General features: G+C 32.0%; 1 protein-coding gene and 1 long non-coding RNA gene across 3 annotated transcripts; both read left to right on the top strand.

Annotated features, from left to right (window-relative positions):
- Window positions 1–300: 300 nt before the first annotated feature.
- LOC120165244 (paladin-like) lies at window positions 301–10,789 on the top strand. 2 transcript variants are annotated; one of them, XM_039174802.1, is made up of 19 exons: window positions 303–812; window positions 1,345–1,476; window positions 2,187–2,258; window positions 2,352–2,422; window positions 2,543–2,642; window positions 2,732–2,830; window positions 3,417–3,543; window positions 4,583–4,716; window positions 4,804–4,863; window positions 5,062–5,297; window positions 5,801–6,230; window positions 6,589–6,912; window positions 7,028–7,630; window positions 7,766–7,939; window positions 8,533–8,760; window positions 8,852–9,135; window positions 9,638–9,922; window positions 10,187–10,309; window positions 10,568–10,789. In XM_039174802.1, exons 1-19 carry the CDS (start codon window positions 663–665, stop codon window positions 10,698–10,700), a joined length of 3,765 nt encoding a protein of 1,254 aa, XP_039030733.1. In that variant the 5' UTR covers window positions 303–662; the 3' UTR covers window positions 10,701–10,789. The 2 variants fall into 2 exon arrangements, with proteins under 2 accessions (XP_039030735.1, XP_039030733.1); XM_039174804.1 differs by lacking the exons at window positions 9,638–9,922; window positions 10,187–10,309; window positions 10,568–10,789 and adding an exon at window positions 9,415–9,512 and having other exon boundaries at window positions 301–812; window positions 8,852–9,184.
- A 1,658-nt stretch (window positions 10,790–12,447) lies between these two features.
- LOC120165362 lies at window positions 12,448–13,660 on the top strand. The gene is made up of 3 exons (XR_005519811.1): window positions 12,448–12,609; window positions 12,689–12,856; window positions 13,196–13,660. It is a non-coding gene; the product is annotated as an uncharacterized LOC120165362 (long non-coding RNA).
- Window positions 13,661–27,002: the final 13,342 nt, after the last annotated feature.

A 27,002-nucleotide genomic window follows, 5' to 3' on the forward strand; every position in this document is an offset into this window, starting at 1 on the left:
TAAAAAAATTAAAATGAATTATTAATTAAAAATATAAAAAAATATTTAAAATTTAAAAGCACGATTGTACCAACCGCTCCCCTTCCGTTAATCCATGAATATAAGCCTATATCTTATTACATAGTCGTAATTGGATATAAAACGTAACATCTGCCACTGTAATGGTACAAAAAGTCTACGCTTTTCTGTTGCGGTGTTAATTTTGAGTGGACCAATCAAATTTTCCATTTTTTCTCCTCAATAGCTTTCTCTCTAGCTACTATCATTTTCCTTTCCTTCCATTTCCCCTCCTCTCAATCCTCGATTCCCTTCCATTGCATTATCTCGTTTAATTGTTTTTGGCATTGACTTCCTTATAATTGTCAAGGAAAAAAAGGGTTTACTTGGAATCTTGGGAGGGATTAATGTGAATTTCGTTCTGTTTGCATTGACTTCTCAAGGGAAAATCTGCATCTTCTTTTATTTTCTGGCCTTGGGTTCCCTAGAATTATCAAAAAGGAAAAAAAAAGGTATAGTTAAATCTTGAATTTGCTCTATTTCCATTGATTTTTCAAGGGGAAAAAGTGCATTTCCCTTTATTTTCTGGGGTTGGGTTCCTTGGACTTTTGAAGGAAAAGGGTTTAGCTGGAATCTCGAGGAGAATTGAAAGTGTTTTGCATGAGATGTCGATGCCAAAGGAGTTAGAGCAAGTGATGAAAATGAGAGGGGGTTCGGTGCTGGGTAAAAAGACCATTCTCAAGAGCGACCATTTTCCTGGATGCCAAAACAAGCCTTTATCTCCCCAGATCGATGGTGCCCCCAATTACCGTCAGGTTCTTTACCTTAACTCTTCATTGGTTCCCTATGTCTGTCTGTCTGTTGGTCTGTATATATCTAATTGAATTCTTGCCTTTCAGCCGTCATTAATCTTTTCTATATAAATGAGAGGTTGCAAGGTATCTACTTATTTTTTAAAGAAAAACAATGAAGGCAATGTAGAATTACTTAGGAGTTATGTTTCACCTCGTATTGGCTCTCAAGCTGTAATCTTGAATAGGTTCATGTCCTTACTCCTTAATGAATTGCTCCTATTAAGCATTGCTTAGATTTTCAAAACGGGGTAGTTATCTGATAGGTGCTGCTAGATTTCATGGTTCACAGTTTACCGTGCCCTTATTTCTTAACTGTTATAGTTTATACATGTTATTCAAGTTTCGGTTATGATGCAGATGATGCCTTGGTTACTTAATTGATTATCACATTGAATTGATAACTCTTATTTTATGGCATGATCTATTTTGTTAAATTTCATCTTCTTTTTTAACCCTTTTTCTTTGCCTTTATATTTTGATCCGCTAATAACAGGCAGATTCGTTGCATGTTCATGGTGTTGCAATTCCAACCATTGTTGGGATTCATAACGTTCTTAAGCATATTGGAGCCCAAAAGGATGGGAAGAAAGCGCATGTTCTTTGGGTTAATCTTCGGGAAGAACCGGTAAAATGATGTCTCATCAATTGATTTCTGTTTGTTAATAAGTGTATGGACAGACTGCTACATTTTGTTGACATCTGGGTTACTTGCTTGACTACTGAAAACATGATTACTTTATGGGATAGAAGTTTGATTGTCAGGACTACTCATGTACTGAAGATAAGATGATATGGAAGTATAATATAAAGTCAATCACTTGAAACAAGTAGAAAGCCTAATACAAAAAATCAATGCCCAATAGATAACTGAAAAAAGTAAAGATCAGGTGTACCTGCTTCATCTTGTAAACAATTATTCTCTTATTCATTCCATTGACGCCATTTGTCATAAATGCTAGGGCAACTACTAAATTGAAAGGTTGTAATATGCAATCTCAAAACAACTGCCTTCTATCCATACCAAACAAGATTTTCTTATACATATCTTTGATAAATCAACTTGGAACTAAAGTCTCTACTACTCCATGCCCCCATTCTTAAAGAAAAAAGGTTTCTTTGCCAATAGAAAAACATATCTTGTTTCTTATTTTGTATGTTGTTGGTGATGATAAAATAGAAATATAATACATGCATTCATTATTCATTAGAAACCCAATGAAGAAGAAGATCTTGATTGTGGTCCGAATGTTGTTTTACATAGACATTTTAAGAGTTCATGAATTGCCTAATTTGCTTATTCTAATATATTTGTATATGTTCTTTATTGCTTAATAGGTTGTGTATATTAACGGACGTCCCTTTGTTTTACGTGATGTGGAAAGGCCCTTCTCCAACCTTGAATATACGGTATGCACTGTGACTAAAATTACAATATCTACTCATTTTGCACTGTGCATGCTAAAGGCTAACTGAAATATACCTTTTATGTTTATTTTATAGGGAATCAACGGGGACAGAGTTGAGCAAATGGAAGCTCGATTAAAAATAGATATTCTGTTGGAAGGTGCTAGGTATTTCCTTTGGTTACACATTTTGTTTAATGTGACTTGTAAATGTTCGTTTGCTGTCTTTACAAATGGTTGCCCCACCTTGCATGATAGCAAATTTTATTTGGAAATATGACATAGCAGATGTGGAAATAAGATCCTTGTCACTGATGAACTGCCAGATGGTCAGATGGTGGACCAGTGGGAATGGGTATCCAGTGATTCTGTGAAGACACCTTTAGAGGTACAAGCTTTGGAAAATAAGAAAATGTGACCGATCTGCCTAAGTTTGAACTACTATATCAAACTCATTTTTGGGTTCCACCGGTATAGGTGTATGAAGAATTGCAAGTTGAAGGATACTTGGTTGATTATGAGCGCGTGCCAATAACAGATGAAAAACCACCGAAGGAGCTGGATTTTGATATTCTGGTGAGTTCCATGTTATTGGCCTTACTCTGCATATTGTTAAATAATTAAGTTTTTGTTTACTTTGAGTCATCCTCCCTCCACATTTTTATGTCCTACTTTTTCTTCGTATATTTATAGCTTAGGGGTAATATGGACATATCTATTTCTGTCAGTTTTGCTCTTGGATAGATTGCTTGGAAATTAATGGATACTATTTATCTCTTTTTAGCTCGGTGACTACTATAAAAAACACATATTAGTGGATATTATTTATCTTTCTTTAGCTCTGTTACTTATATAAAAAACACATTGAATTGCTGCAAAAAGGAGTTGAATAGCTAAATAAATTTCTAGCTAAAGAATTATTAAAAGGGAGAAGGCTGCTAATTTATGTGCTTTTACATGATGCCATGGTGAGTCAAAGTCTTGCTTTTTCATTTTAAACAAAAGATTATCATAGAAGTGCCTGTATTGGGTGCTCAGAGATGGAAGCCTTGAATGACCATGGCATTATGTGTCTATTTGATAAAAAACATTAGCTTGATGGTTGTAATATCACAGTGCTAATAATGCATTACGTTATCTCTTTTTTCCTTTCTGTGTTTAGGTTAATAAAATTTCTCAAGCTGACATAAGCACAGATGTTGTTTTTAATTGTCAAATGGGACGGGGAAGAACGACTACTGGCATGGTGATTGCGACTTTAGTTTATCTCAATAGAACCGGAGCTTCTGGTATTGTTGTCTCTTTGTAATTTTAAGTTCAACATAAATTCCATTACATTACTCTACTGTGATATTCAGATATTTTTTTGGTGATATTTTCTCATTTATTATGTTTCATTCATAGGCCATTATCTTATTATAGTCCAGCTCATTACATAAATATCTTTACCAATTCTTAGGGTATTTCTCAACATTTTGCAACAAATCAAATCTAACCAGCGTAGTTTGACCTTGAATGTGTACAGAGACAGAAAAAGCTTCCTTATATAAAATATTTCAACTCCTTAATTTAGCCAATCATATCATGATTCCTTGAGAGCTATTGTTGAGTCTTCTCTCCTCAGAACAGTCTGTGTTAGATCGAATACTTTTTAACAATTTATGGCTAGTAGAATTCTCATTTATTGAAAAGGTATAAAAATTGCAAAAGGTGCAGTAAAGATTGGCTATTTATGAACTTGATTGGACTTGTTATATGGCTATGTGTTTTCTTATCAATTTTCAGCTGTGTGCCTTGTGGACATTATTTATATTATCTATTATGAAACAAAACTTGTTTGTTTGATTTTAAGGATGATGATCTCTGCTCCTACTCTTACACTCTTTTGGTTTGAAAGGTTACCATTATAGGAGTTAAAGGCGAGGCTAAGTTCAATTAGAGCCATTTAGTGACTATAGTAACATAGAGAGCGAATATTATCGTGACTACTTTGGTATGGATGGTTGACTTCAAATTGAAAAGAAGAAAAACTTTATGAACCATGAAGCTATCTTCTCCTCTGTGGAATGGTCTTGCATGGATCTATGTTGTGTCCTTGATTAAAGAGTTCAGAATGAAGCTGCAACAGTGGGACACCAAATACTTTCGATTAAATTTGTGGAAGAAAAACATGCACTAGGAATCACTCTTTAAAATCATAACCTGATTTACATCAAATTTGTTACTTGTTATATTCATTAATCTGCTTCATGCCTATAGTGTAAATCCATAACTGCTTGCAGTGTAACTTATTTCTGATTTCTAATGATTTTATATCTAATGACATAGGCATTCCAAGAAGCGATTCAATAGGGAGAGTTTTTGATTCTGGTCCTAATGTCACTGACAATCTGCCGAATTCTGAGGAGGCAATTCGTAGAGGAGAATATGCAGTCATTAGAAGCCTGATTCAGGTCCTAGAGGTATTTGAATGACGTTACTTATTCTTGGCTGATTCTTTAATATTCTCTTTTGGTCTTTTTTCTTATAAAATAGTGAAATTCCTTTAGGGTGGTGTTGAAGGGAAAAGACAAGTGGACAAGGTCATTGACAAATGTGCTTCCATGCAGGTACGACTTTCTAAGTATCCCCTTCTATTCAGGTTTGCTCTAAACTTAAAGCCTTGTTTGTAAAAAACTTCTGCTGAGCAGATGATTGTCGTAATTTCTTCCTACTTGATATTTTATGGTCTTTATCTGCAAGGCCTACTAAGTTTTCTTCATAGGTGCTGACAACTCACTGACGTTTTGCTTTAAATGCTGATACAGAACTTAAGAGAAGCAATTGCCACTTATCGCAATAGTATACTTCGTCAGCCAGATGAGATGAAGAGGGAAGCAGCACTTTCATTTTTTGTGGAGTATTTGGAGAGATATTACTTTCTAATATGCTTTGCTGTATATATCCATTCAGAGCGGGCATCTCTCCGTTCTAGTTCCTTTGATCATACAAGCTTTGCTGACTGGATGAAGGCAAGGCCAGAGCTATATAGCATTATTCGCAGGTATAGATATGAATGGAAGTGTTATATGAAGTTTCCTCTCTTAGTTTCAGGAACTTATGCTGAAGCATTTCAGATACTGATTTTACATTATGAATATTGGGGTGGTTGCTTCTGATAGTTCATGACCTTGCCTTCTAAATGTTTGGTTGCTTGATTGCACTAGAGCCTGTTGAGTAGATGTTGGTTTGCAAGTTAAACAGCAAGACTGGTTCATTCAGCCATTTGATGTAGAGTTGATATGGATTAACCAGCATTAAGTTTCATCCTAACCCTATTTTCTCTCTCTCTTAGTTTCTTTAGGAGATTTTTTAGTAAAGAAAGGAAAGGGAAAATACACTTATAAGAACTCAATGTGATTATAAAATTATGTTGGTCTGATTAATTAAAGTTCTTTTCTTACCCTTAGTGGATGCTAATTTTTTTTCAATTAACTTTAAAAGAAAACCATCCCGGATTCGGAATTTTTCTTGGTGCATGCATTAACTGGCTATGTATTGTTTCAGGTTACTTCGGAGGGATCCAATGGGTGCACTTGGATATGCAAGTCTAAAATCATCTTTGACAAATTGTGTTGAATCTGCTGATCATCGCCCTCATGAAGTGGGTGTAGTTGCTGCTCTGAGGAACGGAGAGGTTCTTGGGAGCCAGACTGTCCTAAAAAGTGACCACTGTCCCGGTTGTCAAAACATAAGCTTACCAGAGAGAGTAGAGGGTGCTCCTAACTTCAGAGAGGTTCCTAGGTTTCCTGTTTATGGAGTTGCAAATCCAACTATCGATGGAATTCGATCTGTCCTTCAAAGGATTGGTAGCTCCAAAGGTGGTCGTCCAGTTTTTTGGCACAATATGCGAGAAGAACCTGTTGTTTACATTAATAGAAAGCCATTTGTTCTCCGTGAGGTTGAAAGGCCCTATAAAAACATGTTGGAATACACGGTAAATTGATTTTACCTGTTAGCTGGTAAAAACTTAAAATTTTGTTGAGGATCTGTGTGGTGGAGCTTTGAGTACAGAAAGACCTCTAGTTAAGAAGTTTCCAATCATTGTAGTGTGACTTTTTCTTAGAGTAGCATAGCTACTGATTCTTTGCTCATTTTCATCATATTTGTGTTCAAACGAATGTAGTCAATTTTTTTTGGTAAATAATTTATGTATTTATGTTATACCTGAAATTAAGATGGCTCTATTTCCTGTTTCTTTGATTTGTGCAAATTGTTTTTGAATCCCTCTGCCCCATCTACTTGGCAACAAAGCGCCAATTGATACTGGAGTCTAAGTTGGTTTCTGCATTCAGGGGATTGATCGTGAGAGAGTGGAGAGAATGGAAGCTCGGTTGAAGGAGGATATCCTTCGAGAAGCTGAACACTATGAGGGTGCTATAATGGTCATTCATGAAACAGAGGATCATAAGATATTTGATGCTTGGGAACATGTCAACTCTGATTCTATACAAACTCCACTGGAGGTTTTTAAAAGCTTAGAGGATGATGGTTTTCCCATTAAATATGCTCGTGTGCCCATTACTGATGGAAAAGCTCCCAAGAGTTCCGACTTTGATAGACTTGCTGCAAACATTGCTTCTGCTTCGAAGGATACTGCTTTTGTATTCAATTGCCAGGTATTTCATTTTGAAAATGTCTTCATGTGCCATATGAATTTGTATGTGCTTATTAAGTTTTTCTTTTCGGTCTTTTTCCTGCTCTTAAATGTGATTGTTCCATTTATTTTCATAGATGGGAAGAGGGAGGACAACAACTGGTACTGTAATAGCTTGTCTTGTGAAGCTTCGTATTGATTATGGGAGACCGATTAAAGTTCAACATGATGAGGTTAACCATGAACAGGCAGATGGTAGCTCCTCTAGTGGTGAAGAAAGTGGAAGCGATGCGACTAGATTGACCTCTAGCACTGTTAAAATGAGACCTAAAAATGTGCAAGGCCGTGCATTTGGCATTGATGATATCCTACTTTTGTGGAAGATAACAAGATTATTTGATAATGGGGTGGAGTGCCGTGAGGTCTTAGATGCTATTATTGATAGATGTTCAACACTACAGAACATACGGCAAGCAGTTCTGCACTACAGGAAGGTGTTCAACCAACAGCATATTGAGCCTAGGGTGAGGAGAGTAGCTCTTAACCGTGGAGCTGAATACTTGGAGCGGTACTTTCGTTTAATTGCTTTTGCTGCATATCTTGGAAGTGAAGCTTTTGATAGGATCTGCGGACAAGGAGAATGTTTGATGACATTTAAGAATTGGTTGCATCAGAGACCAGAGGTTCAAGCAATGAAATGGAGTATAAGATTATGGCCTGGGCGATTTTTCACTATTCCTGTAAATCTTCCTCTCTCTCTATAGAACCAAGTGAAAAGCTTAATCTATACAATTTTCCTAAGATTGCCACATTTTTATATTTTTATCCTTTGTTTTGAATATGCTTGTTTAACTAATTTTGGTTTTTGATTGCAGGAGGAGTTAAGAACCCCACATGAATTGCAACATGGAGACGCTGTTATGGAAGCCATTGTAAAGACACGGAATGGTTCTGTTTTGGGGAAAGGCTTTATACTTAAAATGTACTTCTTTCCTGGTCAGAGAACTTCCAGCCACATCCAAATTTATGGTGCACCACATGTTTTTAAGGTTTGGTCGAAAGAAAAATAACTATCTTCAGATTGGTATGCCATAAGGCCATTTATTTGTTTAGGTCATTCTGGCATATATATATATTTAGCATTCTCCTATATGTTTTAGAAATTTTTTTTAGTGATAATTGTTCATATGATAGGAAATTTCTTGTTAAAACTATCGTGTGCATTACAGTAAACAAGTGCATATTTCCCTTTTTCAAGAGTCCATTCCCACATGTTAGCATAGTTCAGTGCTCTCATCCTATCCTGAATTTCTAGGTGTTGATGATTAGCATGCATCTTCTTGGTCCTAAGTTACATATAATTGTAGAAATAGAGAAGAAGGTTTTTGGAACAGCAAAGAAATTGAATTTTCCGTATTTTCTCACTTAGAAAACTATCACTTAGGTTAGGCCTTACATAGGCAGATTTACAAGGAAGATAAGAGTTAGCTTAATCTAATTAATATCCTATTTAATCTCTTAATTAAAGATGTAGAGTACAAACTAAATAGAAAATAAAACTAACAATTAAGTTAAAATAAAATTCTAACAATTAAGTTATGAGGCTACAATCTTCAATAATCATTCAAACCTGTACATTCAGGTGGATGGATACCCTGTTTATAGCATGGCAACGCCAACAATTACTGGCGCCAAAGAGATGCTAGCATATCTAGATGCCAAATCCGTTGCAGGAGTTGATGGTAAGAAAGTGGTGGTAACTGATCTTAGAGAAGAGGCAGTTGTGTACATTAATGGCACGCCATTTGTACTGAGGGAGTTAAATAAGCCTGTTGATACCCTAAAGCATGCCAGAATTACTGGTCCAGTGGTACGTTGTCTTAACATTTGTCCACTTTCAGCGGGAAGCCATTTAGCATCATTATTTCAGCCAACTTCTTGAATTGTGAAAAATGATGCAGGTGGAACACATGGAAGCACGGCTAAAGGAAGATATATTGTCTGAGGTCAGACAGTCTGGTGGTCGAATACTTTTACATCGTGAAGAATTTAGTCCATCAACAAATCAGTCCAGTGTTGTAGGATACTGGGAAAACATCTGTGCTGATGATGTGAAGACAGCTGCTGAAGTATATGCTGCTCTAAAAGATGAGGGTTATAATATAGAATATAGGAGGATTCCATTAACTAGAGAGAGGGAAGCTTTAGCTTCTGATGTGGATGAAATCCAGAACTGTCGAGATGAGTAAGTACACATGTCTCTAGTCAGTGCTTCGTTCATCAGTCTATTGAAGTTTTAGTTGCATCTGATTCTGCCTGCATCTGTTCATGCATGTTTGCACATGAGTGTCTAGTCAGGGCTATCTATCAATTAACATCGTTTTATCTTTGGATATAATGTATTAATGGCCTTTTGGGTGAATGATGTGTAGTGTCTGGCTTTATGGTCATTTTGGGAATTTTGCAACCAATTGAAATTTGTCAATATGAATAGATATCAGTTATCGGCCGTCGGCATTTGTAGTTTTGAAAAAGCCAAAGCATTTATTAAATATCTTTATTTTATCAAGACCGCATTTTCAAACACCAGGACCATTGTAGTTCATTATGATACCAAGAATTCAAAGTATTATCTTTTGTTATTGCTTAAGGGGACTTTGAGTTAAAAGGTATTTACCCGAAAGGGGACTGTGACTGGATATGTTCTAAACTTGTTCCTTCAAATTAAATCATTATGTCTTCTACAGCTCCTCAGGGTGTTACCTTTATGTATCACACACTGGATTTGGAGGAGTTGCATATGCAATGGCAATCATTTGCTGCAGACTTGATGCAGAGGTGAACGTTGGAACATCCAGTGCACAATCATTGGGTGATGCACATCTACATTCTACACCTGAAGAAAACGTGCTATCCTGCACTTCTGATGAAGAAGCACGAAGGATGGGCGATTATCGTGATATACTAAATCTTACAAGAGTTCTCATGCATGGTCCCAAAAGCAAAGCAAATGTTGATATCATTATTGAAAGGTCTGTCTCATACTCATTAGTTTTCTTTTTCCTCTTTATTTAGATATTAAAGAATCGAATGAAGTTTATCTTTGCACTCTTTTACTATACTTGCGATATATATAATCAGCTTAGTGGTTCAGCTGGTCCAGAGAGCAAAAGGATGGATTACTGCAATGATTTTCTTCTTTCTTTTCTTTTTGTCTTCCTGGAATCAGTTGAACATCCCACTTATCGGCTTTTAACGCTTTAATGGTGCTGAGTTTCTGCTATTCTTTTGTGAAGGTGTGCTGGTGCAGGGCATTTACGAGATGATATCGTTCATTACAGTAAGGCACTTGAGGAGGTCCACAATGATGATGATGAGCATCGAGCATACATCATGGATATGGGCATTAAGGCTATGAGGTTAGTTCTTGCATAATTGCATCTAAGAAAAATTCGATTTCACTGCCCACATCAAGTGGCTTGCCCGTTGGTGTTAGTGTTTGTGTTTTGATCGATGGGTTCGACAAAAACCAGGTTCAAGGCCATGGTCCTGCTTTTATTTTATGGTTAAATAGTTCTAGTGTTCTAGTTTGAGTTTAGGTTGCTGCTGCTAAGATTTGAAACGTAACAGGGTTTGTTTTTCATGATCTGTATACTCGTATCTGTTTTTACTTGCAGGCGCTACTTTTTCCTCGTCACATTCCGATCATACCTATACAGCACATCTCCGGCTAAGACAAAATTCACAACCTGGATGGAAGCAATGCCAGAATTAGGACATCTCTGTAACAATCTTAGAATCGATAAATAGTTTTGACAGATTATAATGGTCCTCAATTTTCAAATGTATGTATGTACGCATGTGTATTTATGTATGATGTATAGGTGTCAATGCCTGTATATAGCCTTTCCATTCAGGATTGGTTGCTTTACATACAGAGAGGGTTGTTAGAGTTCTATCTCGAGCTTTCGTCACTCGGCTGATGGTGTTTAGAAGCCATCTCTTTGGAGCATAGGCAGCTTAAAAATTCATAGGATCATACAAGTTTACAACTAAAGTATCAAACTGACCCAAAAATATTGTATTCGGATAAGAATTCAGATTGCAAGAGTGTCGAAACGATTTTTTTACCGGTGTGGGGGCGAGATTTTGAAAACCACGTCATTTTTAATTATTCTCTTTTTAATTGAATTTTTAATTAAAAATAATGTGATTTTTAGAAAACCTCTTGTTTTGAAAATTTGGAAATCCTTTTACGATAAAAATATATGGTTTAGGGAGTCGTCACCAATCTTTGATTAGGGTGTGATTGGGCACCCAAAAACGTTGTTATTTTAAATAAAAATTAATTTTAATTAAAACGACAAATTTACGGTCTACGTTACCAAAATCCAAGTTCGGGAGTCGATTATGTGTAGAGAAGGATTAACACCCCCACAACGCCCTAAATCGATACCTAGTCGATTAATTAATGTCTTTGCAATGAATTTCACAAGTTTAATTTGATTAATGATCCCTTTAAACAACAAAAATGCTAATTTTATAACATTCAAAAACAACGAAATAAGTTAAATTAAAATTACCAAGCCATTAGAAAGATAAAGAATGTTCGATTATTTAAATATATTGAGACCAATCTTTAGGTCATTCTAACGACATTTTCTCAACAAATTTAAATAGCCGAACATTTCTTTTTCTTTCACTCCCAAATTTTATAGTGAAGAATCAATTTTTAGTGACAATGACGGATACACTTGTAATTTAAAACCATTAAGAACAATTTCCCTGTAAGTTAAGAAAAGCTATTATGACAGTTTTAAATTAAAAAGGTATTACCTTAATTAAATTATGTAATTAGCTCAAGTTGCATATGAGGACAACATGAATAAATTATCATATATAATAATCCAATTAACAAAAAATATATACAAAATATTCCAACAATGCAACACTTTAATATAAAAATTATATACATATTTTATAACTAAAAATTACATATTATATTCATAGTTATATTTAATGAACAAATATGACTATAACAAATAAAAATATAACACAACAAATTATAAATTTCAGATAATAATTATATTTACTAAAACGAGGACTAAACAATATTAAATAAAACTTTAAAACTTAATTACAAATAAAATAAAAACTAAAACACCAATACTAAACAAAAATAACGACGCAACTAAAATAAAACAAATCACCATCATACCGGGTTAACATTGAAATAAATCCTAAACACATAATCAGGATTAAAAAGAAATATGCACAAACTTAGAGGTCAAATATCTAAAAACATAAAGAATTAAATACACTAACATTTGGGACTAAGATTAAAGATGCAAAAACTATGGAAACAAAATTATAAACATACAAACTTCAACCTAGGGACTAAAATGCATAAAACTGGAAATTGGAATGGCTCATTCCATAGATAACCCATGCGCCAAATGGGTACCCTATATCTCCTCAACGACGCCGTTCTAGAAAAAATATATATATGTAATATTCTGAGTAACCTAAATCCTAGCCTCATTTCTACTAAATTAGCCCCCCCCAGCGCCGTTCTTCTTCTCTACTCATCTCCACATCCCTTTCGGCCTCTCGCCTCATTTCTCTCGACCGAGAGCCACAAGGCTCACCTCAGCGCTGCCGATAGGCCACCAACGGTGATGGCCAAACCCTCAGACCAACAAAGGTTCGAACAAACTAGGTAAAATCTCCTTCCCCTCTCTTCTCTTCACTTCGAACGACGCCTCTCTTCTCCCCTAACTCTCTATTTCACTTTTCAGAGAACCTAAACAGAGGCTAAAACCACCACGGTCACCATGGTCGTGGATGCTATGGGCTCCGATGAGGGACCCGACGTCTTCTTCACAACTCACACCCCACAGACACCTAAACCGGACCAGGACTTCTTTCTCAGCCAACCCGAGGCCAAACGAAAGACAAACCTAAAGGTAAACAAGCTAACTAACCTCCCTTCTATCTATTCCTTTAGTTATCTTTTTTAGATTTAAGGACAAGCTGTAAAAAATAAAAAGAAGAATCTAGATACCTCCGATTTGAATCGTTTATATTGCTTTCGAAAGATGGGGAAGACCCCCGTTACACTCTGTTTACGCGGGTTTCAGAACACCCTCTATTACAAGAACAGAATTTCCCTCTTTTTCTTTCCTAAAAAATGCCCACCGTTGTTGATGAACACCCCCCTTGTTTGCTGTTGAAAAAAAATGGTTTCGTTCCCCCCTTTTCTGTTGTGTTCCTACTCCATTTTTAATTGCTTTCCTTTGTTGCAGCCTCGGGTTTGGTTCCAAATTTACAGGGCACGGGCGACAGCCACGATTGGCGTGCTCGCATGTCATGGGCAGCAGTAGAGAACCGAGATGTTCTGCTCGGGTTTGGTGCTGGCATGAGCAGCTGCTCGGTTCTAGTGTTTCACGTGGGAGACAGCTGCTAGGGAGCTGTGCTGCACGTGGGAGGCATGGGCAGCTGTGGAACCGAGCTTGGCTTGTTGGTGGAAACATGTGCAAAGCTTGGGGAACCGAGTTGTTGGGGGTTTCACGTGGGCAACTATGACGTGGAGCAGGGCCTTGCTGTAAACGGTTTGGGTCAGTGCTTGTCTTGAGCTGCTGCGTGTTGGAGCTTCACATGAGTCGGGTTCAATTTGTTGGGCCAGATGTAACTGGGTCTTGTAATTGTTGATGGGCTTGAATCTTGAACTTGCATTTAATTTGGCTTGTAATTGGACTTCAAAGGTGTAAATGGACTTTAGACACTTAAATTTGTATTTGGGATTAAATTTCAATTTGTGCCTCAATTTCCAAAATGAACATATATGGTTTTAGTCCAATTAAACACCTCAAGCTTTCAAATGCAAACTTCCATGATTTACCATTTGAAATAATTCATCTCGAGCACAAACATCTTCAAATTAATTCTCGATCGTCTTCAAATGAATTTAAATGGTCCGGAAAAATTAGGGTATTACAAAGAGCTTTGTTCTTTTTAATTTCCAGGTTTCATTGGTTGATTTGATAATTATTAACTATGTTAATTTTAGTTATTATAACAATATGTCGAATGATAGTTCAAATATCACATTGGATATCTTGTCGAAGTATATGTATCATATTGAACAATTTTAAAGTATAGCTATCACATTAGATATTTTGTCAAAGTACGTATCATATTGAATATTTTAAAAGTACAGTTATCACATTGAACATTTTATAAAAATATAATCAAATGTATCATTATTTTATTGAAAATTTGATTGAATTTATTTCGGTTGACATTGTCACTGGTACTGTACACAAAGGGCGTAGGATTAAGTAGGGATGGAGTTAAGATCATACATCACGAGGGGTTAAATTGCTTTACATATGAAAAAACAATTTTTATTACTTATTTAAATCTAAAAAATAGGATTAAAATGAAAATATTATTTAATTAATATTTAAACTAAAAGACTTAAAATATTATTAAACTAAAAAAAATTTACTCGAAAAATCTATTAATGACTTGAAAGTCTTGACATCGTACCTATAAATCATACACATATCCCAAGGTTCTTGAAGGACATGTTCTTAAACATTATTTTCTCAACATTATCATTTATTTAATGTCATCATTTTGTTAACTCATATTTCATGTAACACAACACAAATATGAATTATATTAATAGCAGTAAAATAGGTCATGCCTACAGTCTGATATATGCTAAAACTTTGTATTATCTTTATTTCAATAAATAATTTTTTTATACGTTAGAGATTGTGACCTAAATTTTATTTAATTTGGTTCAAATAATTTATTATGTGACCTAATTGGTAAATACATAAACTGAGAAAAAACTATAGAACTATGATGGATGTGGAAGCTCTTGAATGCACAATTGCATAGGGTTTTCTAGTTATACAGGTTTCAGTGTACATACAACTATAAATACCTACCTATGGTTTCTAGGTTAAGAGAATGGTTTTGTACATAACATGGTATGTTAAGGGTTTTTTTTGGGTGCGTTTCTTGTAATTTCTCTTGTATCTTCAACAAAATAAGTGAGTTAGTCATACCATGCGACATTGATGTTCTTTTTAATTGCTTCTCACTAGCACGTAAACCCTCTATTGAATTTATTGTTAATCGTTTTCTGAATCTTTCGTCTTAACGACATCAAACCTTTGTCGAGAGGCTCGTCTTAAGGTAAGATTCAATCGAATAATCCGACAATATAACGAGGTGGTTAGCCAACTCGATGCATCCAAAGAGAAAGAAAAGGTGTTTGCTCATAAGGCAAGTGGGAGTCAGAGAGAAGACAATTTTTGGTGGGAAGCTCCCATTGAAGAACTTAACCCAAAGGAGCTAAAAGAATTAGATGCTGCTTAGTTTAATCCATTTACTACCAACATGAATAAACAAGTCCATGTTACCTTTACGGTTGTGGTTGATCTTTCTTGAATTATGAATTTGAAGATTTGTATTTTATTTAAATTATAATAATGAAATGCATACATTATGTTTAATGTCTTTAATGTTAGAACCAAATCATAATAAATATGAAAACTAACCAGGATCTAATCATGTTAAACCATCAAGAATAAAATAAATTAGATTTGCAGAAGCGTACTTGAATTGATCGATAGGTTGAAATCATTGAATATTTATTTAGTTGTGATCTTCTAAGAAGATAGAATTATCTTAAGTATAAACTCTCAGACGGGGTAAGAGTAATACGAGATGATATATTTCTTGGTACCATAACCCATTTATATAGCTGATTTAAAAATCAATTATTGTCTGTATTTATAACTATGTCCCTCATCAAATTATAAATACAACTTTAATAGTATCTACACTTTTATCTTCATGACACTTATAATACCTTATGACTTTATAACATAATTGGTCACTTAATTTATGTTATATTTTATGATAAAAATATACAATAAAAATATGTGCCCATAATTATGGATTTTAATCCAACAATTTCCCACTTGGACAACATATGTTTCCTGATAAATGTATAACCTTATGAGCTCAAAATTTTCTATTATGCAATATGTATTCTATAACAATCTTGTCCATCAACTATATCCATATAGGATCAAAGCGGCCTTTGACATATCAATCATGACTAGACCTATCAATGGTCACGTATACAAACACAATCAAATGACATATATCAATTATGGAGCGTAGCATGGAAATTACATGCAATGTGAATTGTACATGTCTATTTCCAACTGGTCCTCTTTAATGAGATCAAACTTTTTACCAAAACCAGAGTGTGGATAAACCAAAACAAACTTCATTTCTGAAAAAATAACCTTAAAAAAATATCCTTAAACTGAAGTAACTAAAATTGTGTTTATAACCATTGAACATTTAAATTATAAACTCTCACTAAAACTGAATATCCTTAAATGATATTACACCCACATGAGTAGTGTGCTCATGAAAGACCTAGGGTGACAGTTTCTTAGTAAGCGCGCAATAATGAGTTTGTATCAGTATGCTCTATAAAGGATTGTAATTTTATTGTCACAAAATAACTCAAGTGATCTTTATTATCAATCCATAATATACAGTTCATGGGACAAAATTTTACATCCATATTTCAATAAGTCGAAGTCCATAAACCTAATGATCTTTTGCTTACTAGATCTCCGATATGTGAGCATGTAATATTTTTGTTCTTAACTGTATTGTATGAATAAATTTGACTGCTATCCAACGATCCAGACCCAAATTGCTTAAATATCTGCTTAATATCCCAAAATTATACGCTACGACTGAATGTGTACAACCTAAGTATACATTAAACTCTTCATTTATTTATGAAGTATAAGGAACATTTTTAGCATTTCTTAATTTCAAAATCATTCTTAGGGGACTAGTGAAAACTAAACTTGTTCCTTTTAGCAATAAGGGTTATCACTTGGTTTACTCCACTGAACTTGTTGTATATACAATAGTCAACCAAATTTATCTCAAAACCAAACAAGATAATCACTTGATGAAATTTGTTATACAATTAACGGGAGTCATACCTAAACTCATAAATGGATTTTCTTAATTTGTATATCATTTTTGTATCATTAGACACAATTTTCTAATTGCACCGTATAAAATATCTCATCAATGTCATCATTGATAAACAAAATTTTGAAATCCAACTTATGTAAATCAAGACCAAATATGAGCAACAAGTATCATGATTATCCTAAAAGAGTATTTTAATGAAACCAAAAGGAAAGTCTCTATAAAACTAATACACTTTAGTAAATCCTATCGGGCAACATATGCATAACATACTAGATCATCCTAGCCATAGAATAATTTATCCCCGTAGCAAATCCAACCCAAGTGCCCCGTTAGAAGTCTAATTGTATGAGGTTTCCAGTCTATTTACAGAGTTTTGACAACTTTATCCTTAGCAACTTTTGTTTATTTACTATCGCATATTTTTGTTGTCACGACAAAATTTATCAACTTACTTCACTTCACACTTTTCTTGCCTCGACAAACTTTTTCCATCTGTTCATACCATTTGCCACTGCATATTTTCCTTGTTTATATCATTAGACTTAGATACTTAGGATTAGTTAGTGACACCTATTCCTAGCTGTAGCAATCTTTTGAAAACCCTCCAATCCCTGTGGAGACGATACTCACTCACTACTATATTATTTGCATCGATTGTGTATACTTGCACAGATTTACGTGCCACAACACACACATCTACACGCGATCACTGAGTATATTCTTTAGATGCAAGATATGTCTTATACTTGTCAACATCACCATTTGCATCCATCTTGGTTTTAAATATTCATTTGCAACCAATCATCTTTGCACCTTCAGGTAATGAAACAAGTTCTCAATCTTTATTATCTTGTATAAACCTTATACTCTTCTTACATAAAATTAATCCACTTTTGAGAGTCAGAGCTTTTATGACATGACGAAAGTTGATTAGATCATCTTCAATTATTAATAATATTTCTCTCATCTCATGGATCTTCAAAATGACACTTGTTCTTTAAGGTTGTTGAGTTTGTTCTTCAGTAACATTTTTTTAATCTTGAATTGAGAGTTGTTCAATATTATGTTATTGAGGTTCTAGATTCACTTCTTGATTAACGACATTTATGAACACATGTATATCTTCAAAAGTGATAATACGAATTGAGTTATAATTCAATTCCCCTAAAAGCAATCCTTAAACCTTATTTCTCCCTCCAAACTCAACATCCTCAAAAATAATGTTATAAATCTCATCTTAAAATTATTCCTAATTATGAGATCATAAACTTATAACTCTTGAATCGCTCAGAATAACCAAAGTAGTTGCTTACTATTTTAGAATTTAATTTCTCCTAATATGTCTTAACTTATCTTAAAAAATAAAACCCTTTATAACACATTGTTGTCTCTTTTGAGTTGGACCCTTAACAACTACATTATGATTTTATTTTTGTCCTTATCTTTATATGCACTTTTCAAATGAGTACTTTCAAACTCATTATGCTTCAACCTCTTCCTCTTACACGGAATGAAAAATAAGCTCATTTAGAGTTCATTTCTCCATTTTAGTTGATTAAACTCAATAGGAAGCGATATTGAAATCACAAGAACAAGTAATTCTTCAAAAAAACTCGATCTCAAGTGCCTTAAGACTTGAAGCAATATGAAACATATTCATAATGTACTCCCCATATTTCCTTGACCCTTATACTTTATAGACATCTAAGAAGTAAAAAATGATGTCAAGTAAACCTTATTGTTTTAAGGAAAACATTTCTCAGTTTCGTCAAGGAGAACATTGGCCTAAGTAATCTTTTAAGATTATGTACCCCTAAAGGCTTTAAAAATGTTGTTGCTTCATGACCACTGGACTCATGCAATTTGAACAAATTTCTCCTCTCAAAATCCGTTATACCTATTAAGGATGTTATCCCCCAAGAGAGGTGAAAATTGTTCTTTACTTAGTGCAAAGCTCATGTTCATACAACTAAAACCTTACGTAAGTGCATTTTTTCATTCCTTGTGATTCGTTTTCCTAAGCTTGAGCATAAAATGTATAATAACAGATATTGTGATAGCAATAAATAAATAATTAGCTGAATATAGAACAAAACGTAAATAAAATTGAAGCTCACATTAATATTCTTAAGTAAACAAATAAATTCAAAATAATGGCTAATTCCCATCACAAGATACCAAACACTACATCAATATCAAGTCTTTGGACAACAATATTATCTGTAAACGTACTCTTGTTGTAGTAATCAAACATTGACAATAAGTTATGTCAAACAATAGACCAATCTTTAGACTAGTGTAATGCTCACATAAAATACCTTATAATTGTCTCATATTATTATCGCAGGTGCCGCTTGAAATCCGACCAAATATTAACTTTCCTTTGGGTTAATTAATAAACGCATGCATTACAAGAAACAAAAAATCATCTTGATATTTCGAATAAATTAGTCTACAAAAAAGATGTCACTTTGGCGGCAATTTGTTTCAACTAATCTACCAAAATTTTAGACCTAGCCAAAATATTAATTAATTTGTCTCAATATATATATTCTAATAACCAAAAATCAAAACCTAAATTTTCATCAAATTGAATTGAATATATACATTACATTAACAATATAGATAAAACCATATAAATATTATCAATTAATATTTCATCTTTAGACAAAATATTCACCTTAAGTGATATCTAATGTGGTAACTAAACATTAATAATAAGAACATGTCGAGCAAAATCTTCTTTTGGAGTGATTTATTACTCACACATCAAACTGAATAATTATAACATGTTTATTACCAAAGTTGTACATGAGATTATGTCAACTATTAATCTTCCTTTAGGCCGATCAAATTTAACATATCCTAAGTTCATATACATAACCTTCATATTTTAAAACTAAAATATTTTTCACAGTAGATGTCATTTTAAAGACTTAATGCTTTGATTAAATCGTCTCAAAATAAATATCAATATTCAAATTTAATATTTCTATAACAATCAAAGGTCAAAACTGAAATTTCTTATTGCACAACAGTTTCCTAAATAACCCGAAATAAGATTTCATAAATGGTGCTATAAAAAAATCGGAAACTCAAGTTTTGATTGTTTCTGAAAAATTTTCTTAAACATTCATTTAATTCATAACTTTATAAATTAAATTACCAAAGACAAAACAAATTAAAAATAATATATATTTAACCAAAAGACAATGTCAAAGTACATACCAGTGAATTAAATCTATAACCAAACCGAATAGAATATATAAATGCCAAACGTATATTCCATAATCCATAACATTAGCAACATGTATTTTTATATTCGATAACCCGAAATAAGAATGTCTACGTGATACCTTTAAAAAACCAAAAACTTTAATCTTTGACTATTCATCAACAATTTCTTAATCATGTATTCACCAAATTAAACTAAACATGATACAAGGAACCAAAACCAAATACATAAAAGAACTTATTATCATAAGCAACATAGGTATCCCATTAAGCAACTTATTAAAGTAATAATCTCTTATGGTGTAACTCATAAACATTAAAGATTGACAAAAAATAATAATAATAAGATCAATAAATACAATCTTAAAAGCCAGAAAGACGTCACCTTATTCCCTTATAGAATTCCATTCAAATAATGTACGATTCAAGATCCACCGTCATCACACATAATCTGACTTAGACAGCAGTTTTAAATCCACCAAAAATAAAAGTTTTCCAATAAAAAAAATGTTAAAATTAGATCTAAACATCTAAAGTAATTAAAGATATTTATCAAAGTTAATGATGCTATCCAACTTACGCCATCATTCATGATTCACCCCAATTGCAACATGTGAATCTTAAAATTTTAAACCATTATCCCATGACTGTCCGCCAATATTCCATGGAATCCACAGGGTTATCGTAACATACACATAATTGAAAACTTTAAAACCATGCGAAAAAACAAATAACCCTAAATTCAATATACCTTTATTCGTACGAAAAATCTAAACTCAAAAAATAATCAATCAAGAAAATAAATCAATGAATTCTCAAATGATTCAACATGACAAGGCGATGATACCACTTGTTAGAACCAAACCATCAAGAATAAAATAAACTAGATTTACGAATGCGTACCTGAATAGATCGATGGTTGAAATCTTTGAATTTATTTAGTTGTGATCTTCCAAGAAGATAAAATTCTCTTTAGTAAATAATTACACAAATAGATTAAAATTAAAATATACATTCTTTCAATTTGATCCTAGTTTTAATAAATTAAAATATATTTATTTTTAATTCTTATAAATAATGATATATTTTTTAAGAGAATATAATTTTTTTTAAAATAATTTAAAATTTATATTTTTATTATAACTAAATACTATAAATCTATTTTTAGAATGATTTAATATTAGTTTTATATAAATTTATAAATATTTATTTATTTTTTTCTTATTTCAAATTGAAGTTACAAAAATTATTTTTACCTTTAATTTAACAGTTATATAAGTAAAAAAAGTAAAAAAAAAATACATATACACCAACCTGAACTGTAGAAAGAATTTAATTGAACCTAATTAATATATATATATACTTCTACATGTAACCTCTACATTTACTCCTTTGATGAAGGAGATAATTTTAAGCATGCTTGGACCACAATTTGCTGGCATCATTGTTCTTTCTGGTTGAAATGAAAAATAATAAAAAGAAGCAGTGATACTGCATGCCATATAATTTCAACCAGCTGTAGCAAAATAAAAATATAATGAATATATATAATGATAGTTTTTTTGTTGCATGCCAAATGCCATTAATTTCTATAGTATAACCTAAGGTGTAAATGAGACAAAATAGATCATAAATTATTCAAAATTAATTCAGTTAAAATTCGATTAATATTAGATTCGAGCTTGAATTAAATTCAAACTCTTAATGAGCCAAAGCGAACTACTTGATATCTGACTCAAAAAGCTCACGAGCAACTCGAAAAATAATGTATTAAATTATTCTATTTTATAAAATTAAATTATTAACAATATTAATATTTTTATGTTATTTTAAAAAATACAATATGAGTCTTTCTTGTACTTAAGATTCATGTTCGAGTTTGAGATTTAATTGAGCTAAGTCTTAAAATGTTTCAAGTTAAAGATTTTCCGAGCTCAAGTCAAACTTGAAAATTTTAAGCTCGCGAGATTGGTAATTTTAAGCACATGAGTTTTTAAATCAAGTCAAACTCAGTTATAAACTTTTCAAATTAAATCGAACTAACAATACTCGGGACCAACTTGCTTTTGCAGCCCTGTACTATAGCAGATAAAGCTAAATTTCTTCTTCCTTCAGCTATAAGTCTTATGCCATCAGCGCCTCCTTATGACCAAAAATTTATCCTATACTATTCATCACTCTTATTTTGGTCACTTACATTTAAAAATATTCAATTTAATCACTCAGCCTTATAATTGCTTTTGCTTTGATCCTTCTACAATGACATATTATTTTATTATTATTATTTATATGATGTGATATATTATATTAATATTTTAATATGATATGTTATATTATATTAATAGTGCGATATTATATTAATATTAATTTAGACCAAAATAAAAGTTAGAAAATAATTGAATGGTTAAAATTATCATCGTATTAATAAGTTTAAGAGGAAATTGAAGCACTAATCAAACACATATCATAACTCATAGCCATATCTAACTAACTGTATAACAGCAAACTAATTCCTAACTATTCAACTCATAACACATGTTTCTTTTTAACTTTTTGTTTGACGTTATTAAAATTATCGGATCTTGTTAAGAAATTTGATCCATTCATATATTTGTATTGATTTCATTTTATAATTTCAATTTTATATTTGTATTTAAAATATCAAATGTTTAAGTATTTTAACCATTCACGTTAAATAAAATCTTTTCTCTTGCGCTTGTTCGTATTTTAAATATTTTTTTTCAAAAGAGTGTTTAAATTTATCAAGTCTATTTCAACAACATCAACTGAACTCAATGATAATCTTCCGCCTACCTACCGTTGATCACATATTCTCACTCGTAATAAATTTGTTTATGGTTGAGTTGGGTTGACATTTAATTAAAAATAAAATTATATATAAATTTGATTAACAATACTCATTTTTATTTTTTATATATTATAAAATAGTAAAAAATATTTATATATTTGTTGAATGGATAAATGAAAAATTGAAAAATAATTCAATATTTATCAATGTTGATTTTTTTATAACTAAAAAAATATTTAATTATTTTGTATAAAAATATATCATTATTTATAAGAATTAAAAAATATATATTTTAATTCATTAAAACTAGGATCAAATTACCATCCATGTAAGAATGTTAACTGCTGTTAACAGGCCACGTGTGTTTTCCGTCACGCCTGTTAACAACGAGTGATAATTTTGTAACAAACGATAACGTTAATGATCGATTTGCAACTTTTGAAACATCAGTGGTGAAAATGAAAACTTACCCAAACATTAGTGATAATTGGAGTAGTTTACCCTTATATTAATTCCAATAGCAGTGCATGAAATCATGGGTTTTAATACAATTATGTTTAAGAATTTCAAAATCACTACTGAATAAAACCCATCAAGTTATATAGTCGTAAAATAAAATGTCGTTCTCCCATCAAGTGCTTAGTTTGATGTCATTAAAACTTTATTATATTAATATTATAATGGAAAATGTTATAATCGAAAATTTGTATAACTTTTTCGGTTGTAAACTTTAAATCTCTCTTAATGTAACTTTTCGATTGTAACAAAAAAATGTTATAAATTTGTATAAAAATTTAAATTGAAAATCACCTTAAATTAGGCTACCACACATATAAACTACCCTAGACCAATATAGAACGGTGTCAAGATGAACAGTGAAAAGTGCTAAAGATATGGTCGTACGTAATTAATATTTGATTTTTTTTAATAGATATTACATCGGACACCATTAAACAAAAGTAAAATGTAACGTATGAATGTTTCATTTTAATAGATATCACAAGTGAAACCTAATTTTTTTTGAATTGAATCGAATTGAATTCTATGTCAAATAAACTAGAGTCGAATCTGGCATTTGATCTATTCTACTAAATTACACATAAATCTTAATTGTAGGTGTAGACACCCGTTTTTGATCGGACTTAAAAAATATTATAATTATTAAAATATTATTATTATTATTATTATTTATTAATTTACATTTGCAGATCCAATTTACAAACTCAGATTACAACAAATCTCGAAGCCCATAAAATCAACTTGAATCGGCTCAGACCCTAACCAAGTCCGAATCCGACCCACCAGTCACTAGAGATGCATGTGTGCTTCACTGTGTTCCCTTCCGCGCGTATGAGTCGCCGCTAATCAAGCAGCCACCAAAGCTTTGTTACAATCCAACACAAACAAAAGAAAAATCAACAGAAAATTGAGCCAAAGTCAATACCTAAACCTGTCAATATTTCACCAAATAACAAAGAAAAATGAAGAAGATGACAAGGGGATTCGGTGAATACAATGGAGATAAGAACGAAGGGAATTTCAACGATAAAAGGGGTTTATTGCAACCATTCGGGGGGAAGCATCAACCAGAAGTGAACCAGAAAACAACTCACCAACACAAGGGGAAGAACAACGAGAGTGTTTTCATTAACAGGGGATAAAAAATCGAGTGAAAACAATTGTAGGGGTCGGTTCTTCAACATACCAGGGGATTCATTGTAACAAAAAAAGAAAAACAAGTGTGTAATTGCATAATTCAAAATCAGAAAAGGCAATATAACTATTGTTTTGTTTCAAGGTATTCTAAAATTTCTTTTGTTTTTTTAATTTGTTTTTGTGTGCTATTATTATTATTAACAAATAAACAGGGAAATAGGAGTAGTATTACCTTAGCCTTGAGTTGGATTCTTTGTCGAGGTTAAAGCAGTGTCGGAGTCTCGCCGGTCTTGGGTTGTTACCGAATTGAGGGGTCGAAGCTTTCATTTGTTATGGGTGTTCGTTTAGTGCCTACGGTTTATCTAGTGAAGTTCTAGAGAGGGAATTGAGGTGGTTAGTTTAGGGTCTGGCCTCATAGGTCGCCTCTGTCGGTAGTCGGAGTGTGGAGTGGCCACCAAAATATGGTGGCCGGCTGTAGTTTGTCGGACTTTTGAGGTTTCGTTCTTGAGAATGGAAGATTGGTGCCGCATGGTATGGAGAGGGAGAAGAGTTAGAATAACATGTTATGCTTTAGTTTAGGTTAAAATTTATATATTTAGGTTATATATTAAAATTTAGGATTAATTATCACTTAGCCACCGAAACTTAGAGGTAGAATCATCTTTAATAGCATATTTTCACTTTAGTCACTAATAAGGATTGTTTTCAAATTTAGTTTTTTGTATTTGTCCTGATTTTGTTATTTTTCAGATTTCGGTTTTAGTTATAATGTTTAGGGTTATTTATATTAGGGTCATCATATTTTTATTTTCAATTCATTTATGTCATCAAATCAATGTTTACATGTTTATAATTTTGTTCCTTTATTTTATGTGCACTCAATTTCAGTCCCAAGCAGTATTATTATATTTAAACATTTAACTTCAATTTTTCGCATGTTTCTTTTTAGTCCTTCGTGTGTTTATGGTTTATTCTAAGTTTTAGTCTATTTCAATTATTTTGTTTATATTTAAGGTAGTAAAGTTTTATTTAATATTACTTAATCCTCATTTTAATAAATATAATTATTTTCTGAAACTTGTAAGTTGTTATGTTATTTTTTATTTGTTATTTAAATCATATTTGTTCATTAAATATTACTATGTATATAGTATATATTTTTAGTTATGAAAATATGTATAATTTTAATATTAAAGGTCATATTGTAGGATAATTTTGCATATATTATTTGTTAATTCAATTATCATTTTTATCATTAATTTTCGCATGTTAGCCTATATGTATATATTAATTGAATGTTAATTATTAACTTTTGACTTTTGTTGCATTATTGTTTGTTTATGAAATTGGCATTAATAACCCATGCTTTGAATTCATGTTTTACAATATTATTTATATAATAATGCAAAACCTAACCTTTTGGAGCTTCCCACATCTTCCTTGAAAAATCTAGACCATCACCTTAAGCTTGATTTGAATTTGGTTAACGTGATTAGCATGTATATATTTAATGTTTATTTCTTTTGTATGTTATTATTAGAATGTGTGTGTATATTTTCTTAACAATATTTAGTTATTATTAGTTTTTTATTGTTTATAAATTACATATATAGTTTTATTCATTTTGATATATAAATTAGGTACAAGCATCTTTTAATTAATATTGTATGTTATTTTCATGTGCATAACTCGACATTATTACATGTTATGTTAATATTTGACTTTGTGCATATTTATAAATATTACATATTGATTTAACGTATTTGTGTATTTTTGATATTATTATTTGACTATGATGTTTGTAAATATATCGTTTTAGTCCTTGTTTTAATTTGGTTTAATTGTGATTTAGCCTTCAAGTTTTTGATTTGTTGCACTTTAGTTCTAAATTTCATTTTTGGATTATTTTCATTTTAGTATTTGTGTTATTTAATGTTTATAATTTTTTTATTTTTTTGGTTTATTAACCCTTTAAGTTTTTGTTCTAATTATTTTGGTTCTTATAAGTTTAACTACTTATTTTATTTTATTTATTTTCTTTAAATTATTAATCTGAAGTAAATTAATTAAATTTCAACAAATGGATCATGTTTTAACTTTATATTCAATTCAGAATTTCTACCATTTACGACAACGTGTAAGCGAAACATTACTAATTTTGGGCGTTGTAGGGTGCTAATCCTTCCCCACGCGTAACCGACTCACGAACCTGTTTTAATCGAATCTTTGGTAAACGCAGACCAACTTTTTCTTAAAAAATGATTTTTCTTAAAATTGTTTTTTAAAAGACGATTTTAGGTATTCGACCTACCTAACCCAAAAGTCGATGGTGACTCTTTTCGATTTATTCCAAATCAATT

Source organism: Hibiscus syriacus, unplaced genomic scaffold (genome assembly GCF_006381635.1).
Source record: "Hibiscus syriacus cultivar Baekdansim isolate YM2019G1 unplaced genomic scaffold, ASM638163v2 tig00111582_pilon, whole genome shotgun sequence".
Classification (NCBI taxonomy): Eukaryota; Viridiplantae; Streptophyta; class Magnoliopsida; order Malvales; family Malvaceae; genus Hibiscus; species Hibiscus syriacus.

Coding starts and splice junctions, on each gene's coding strand:
- LOC120165244 (XM_039174802.1), top strand. CDS start 663: ATGTCGATGCCAAAGGAGTTAGAGCAAGTGATGAAAATGAGAGGGGGT. Junction 7,631..7,765: donor GGCGATTTTTCACTATTCCT/GTAAATCTTCCT, acceptor TTTTGATTGCAG/GAGGAGTTAAGAACCCCACA. Junction 7,940..8,532: donor GTGCACCACATGTTTTTAAG/GTTTGGTCGAAA, acceptor CTGTACATTCAG/GTGGATGGATACCCTGTTTA.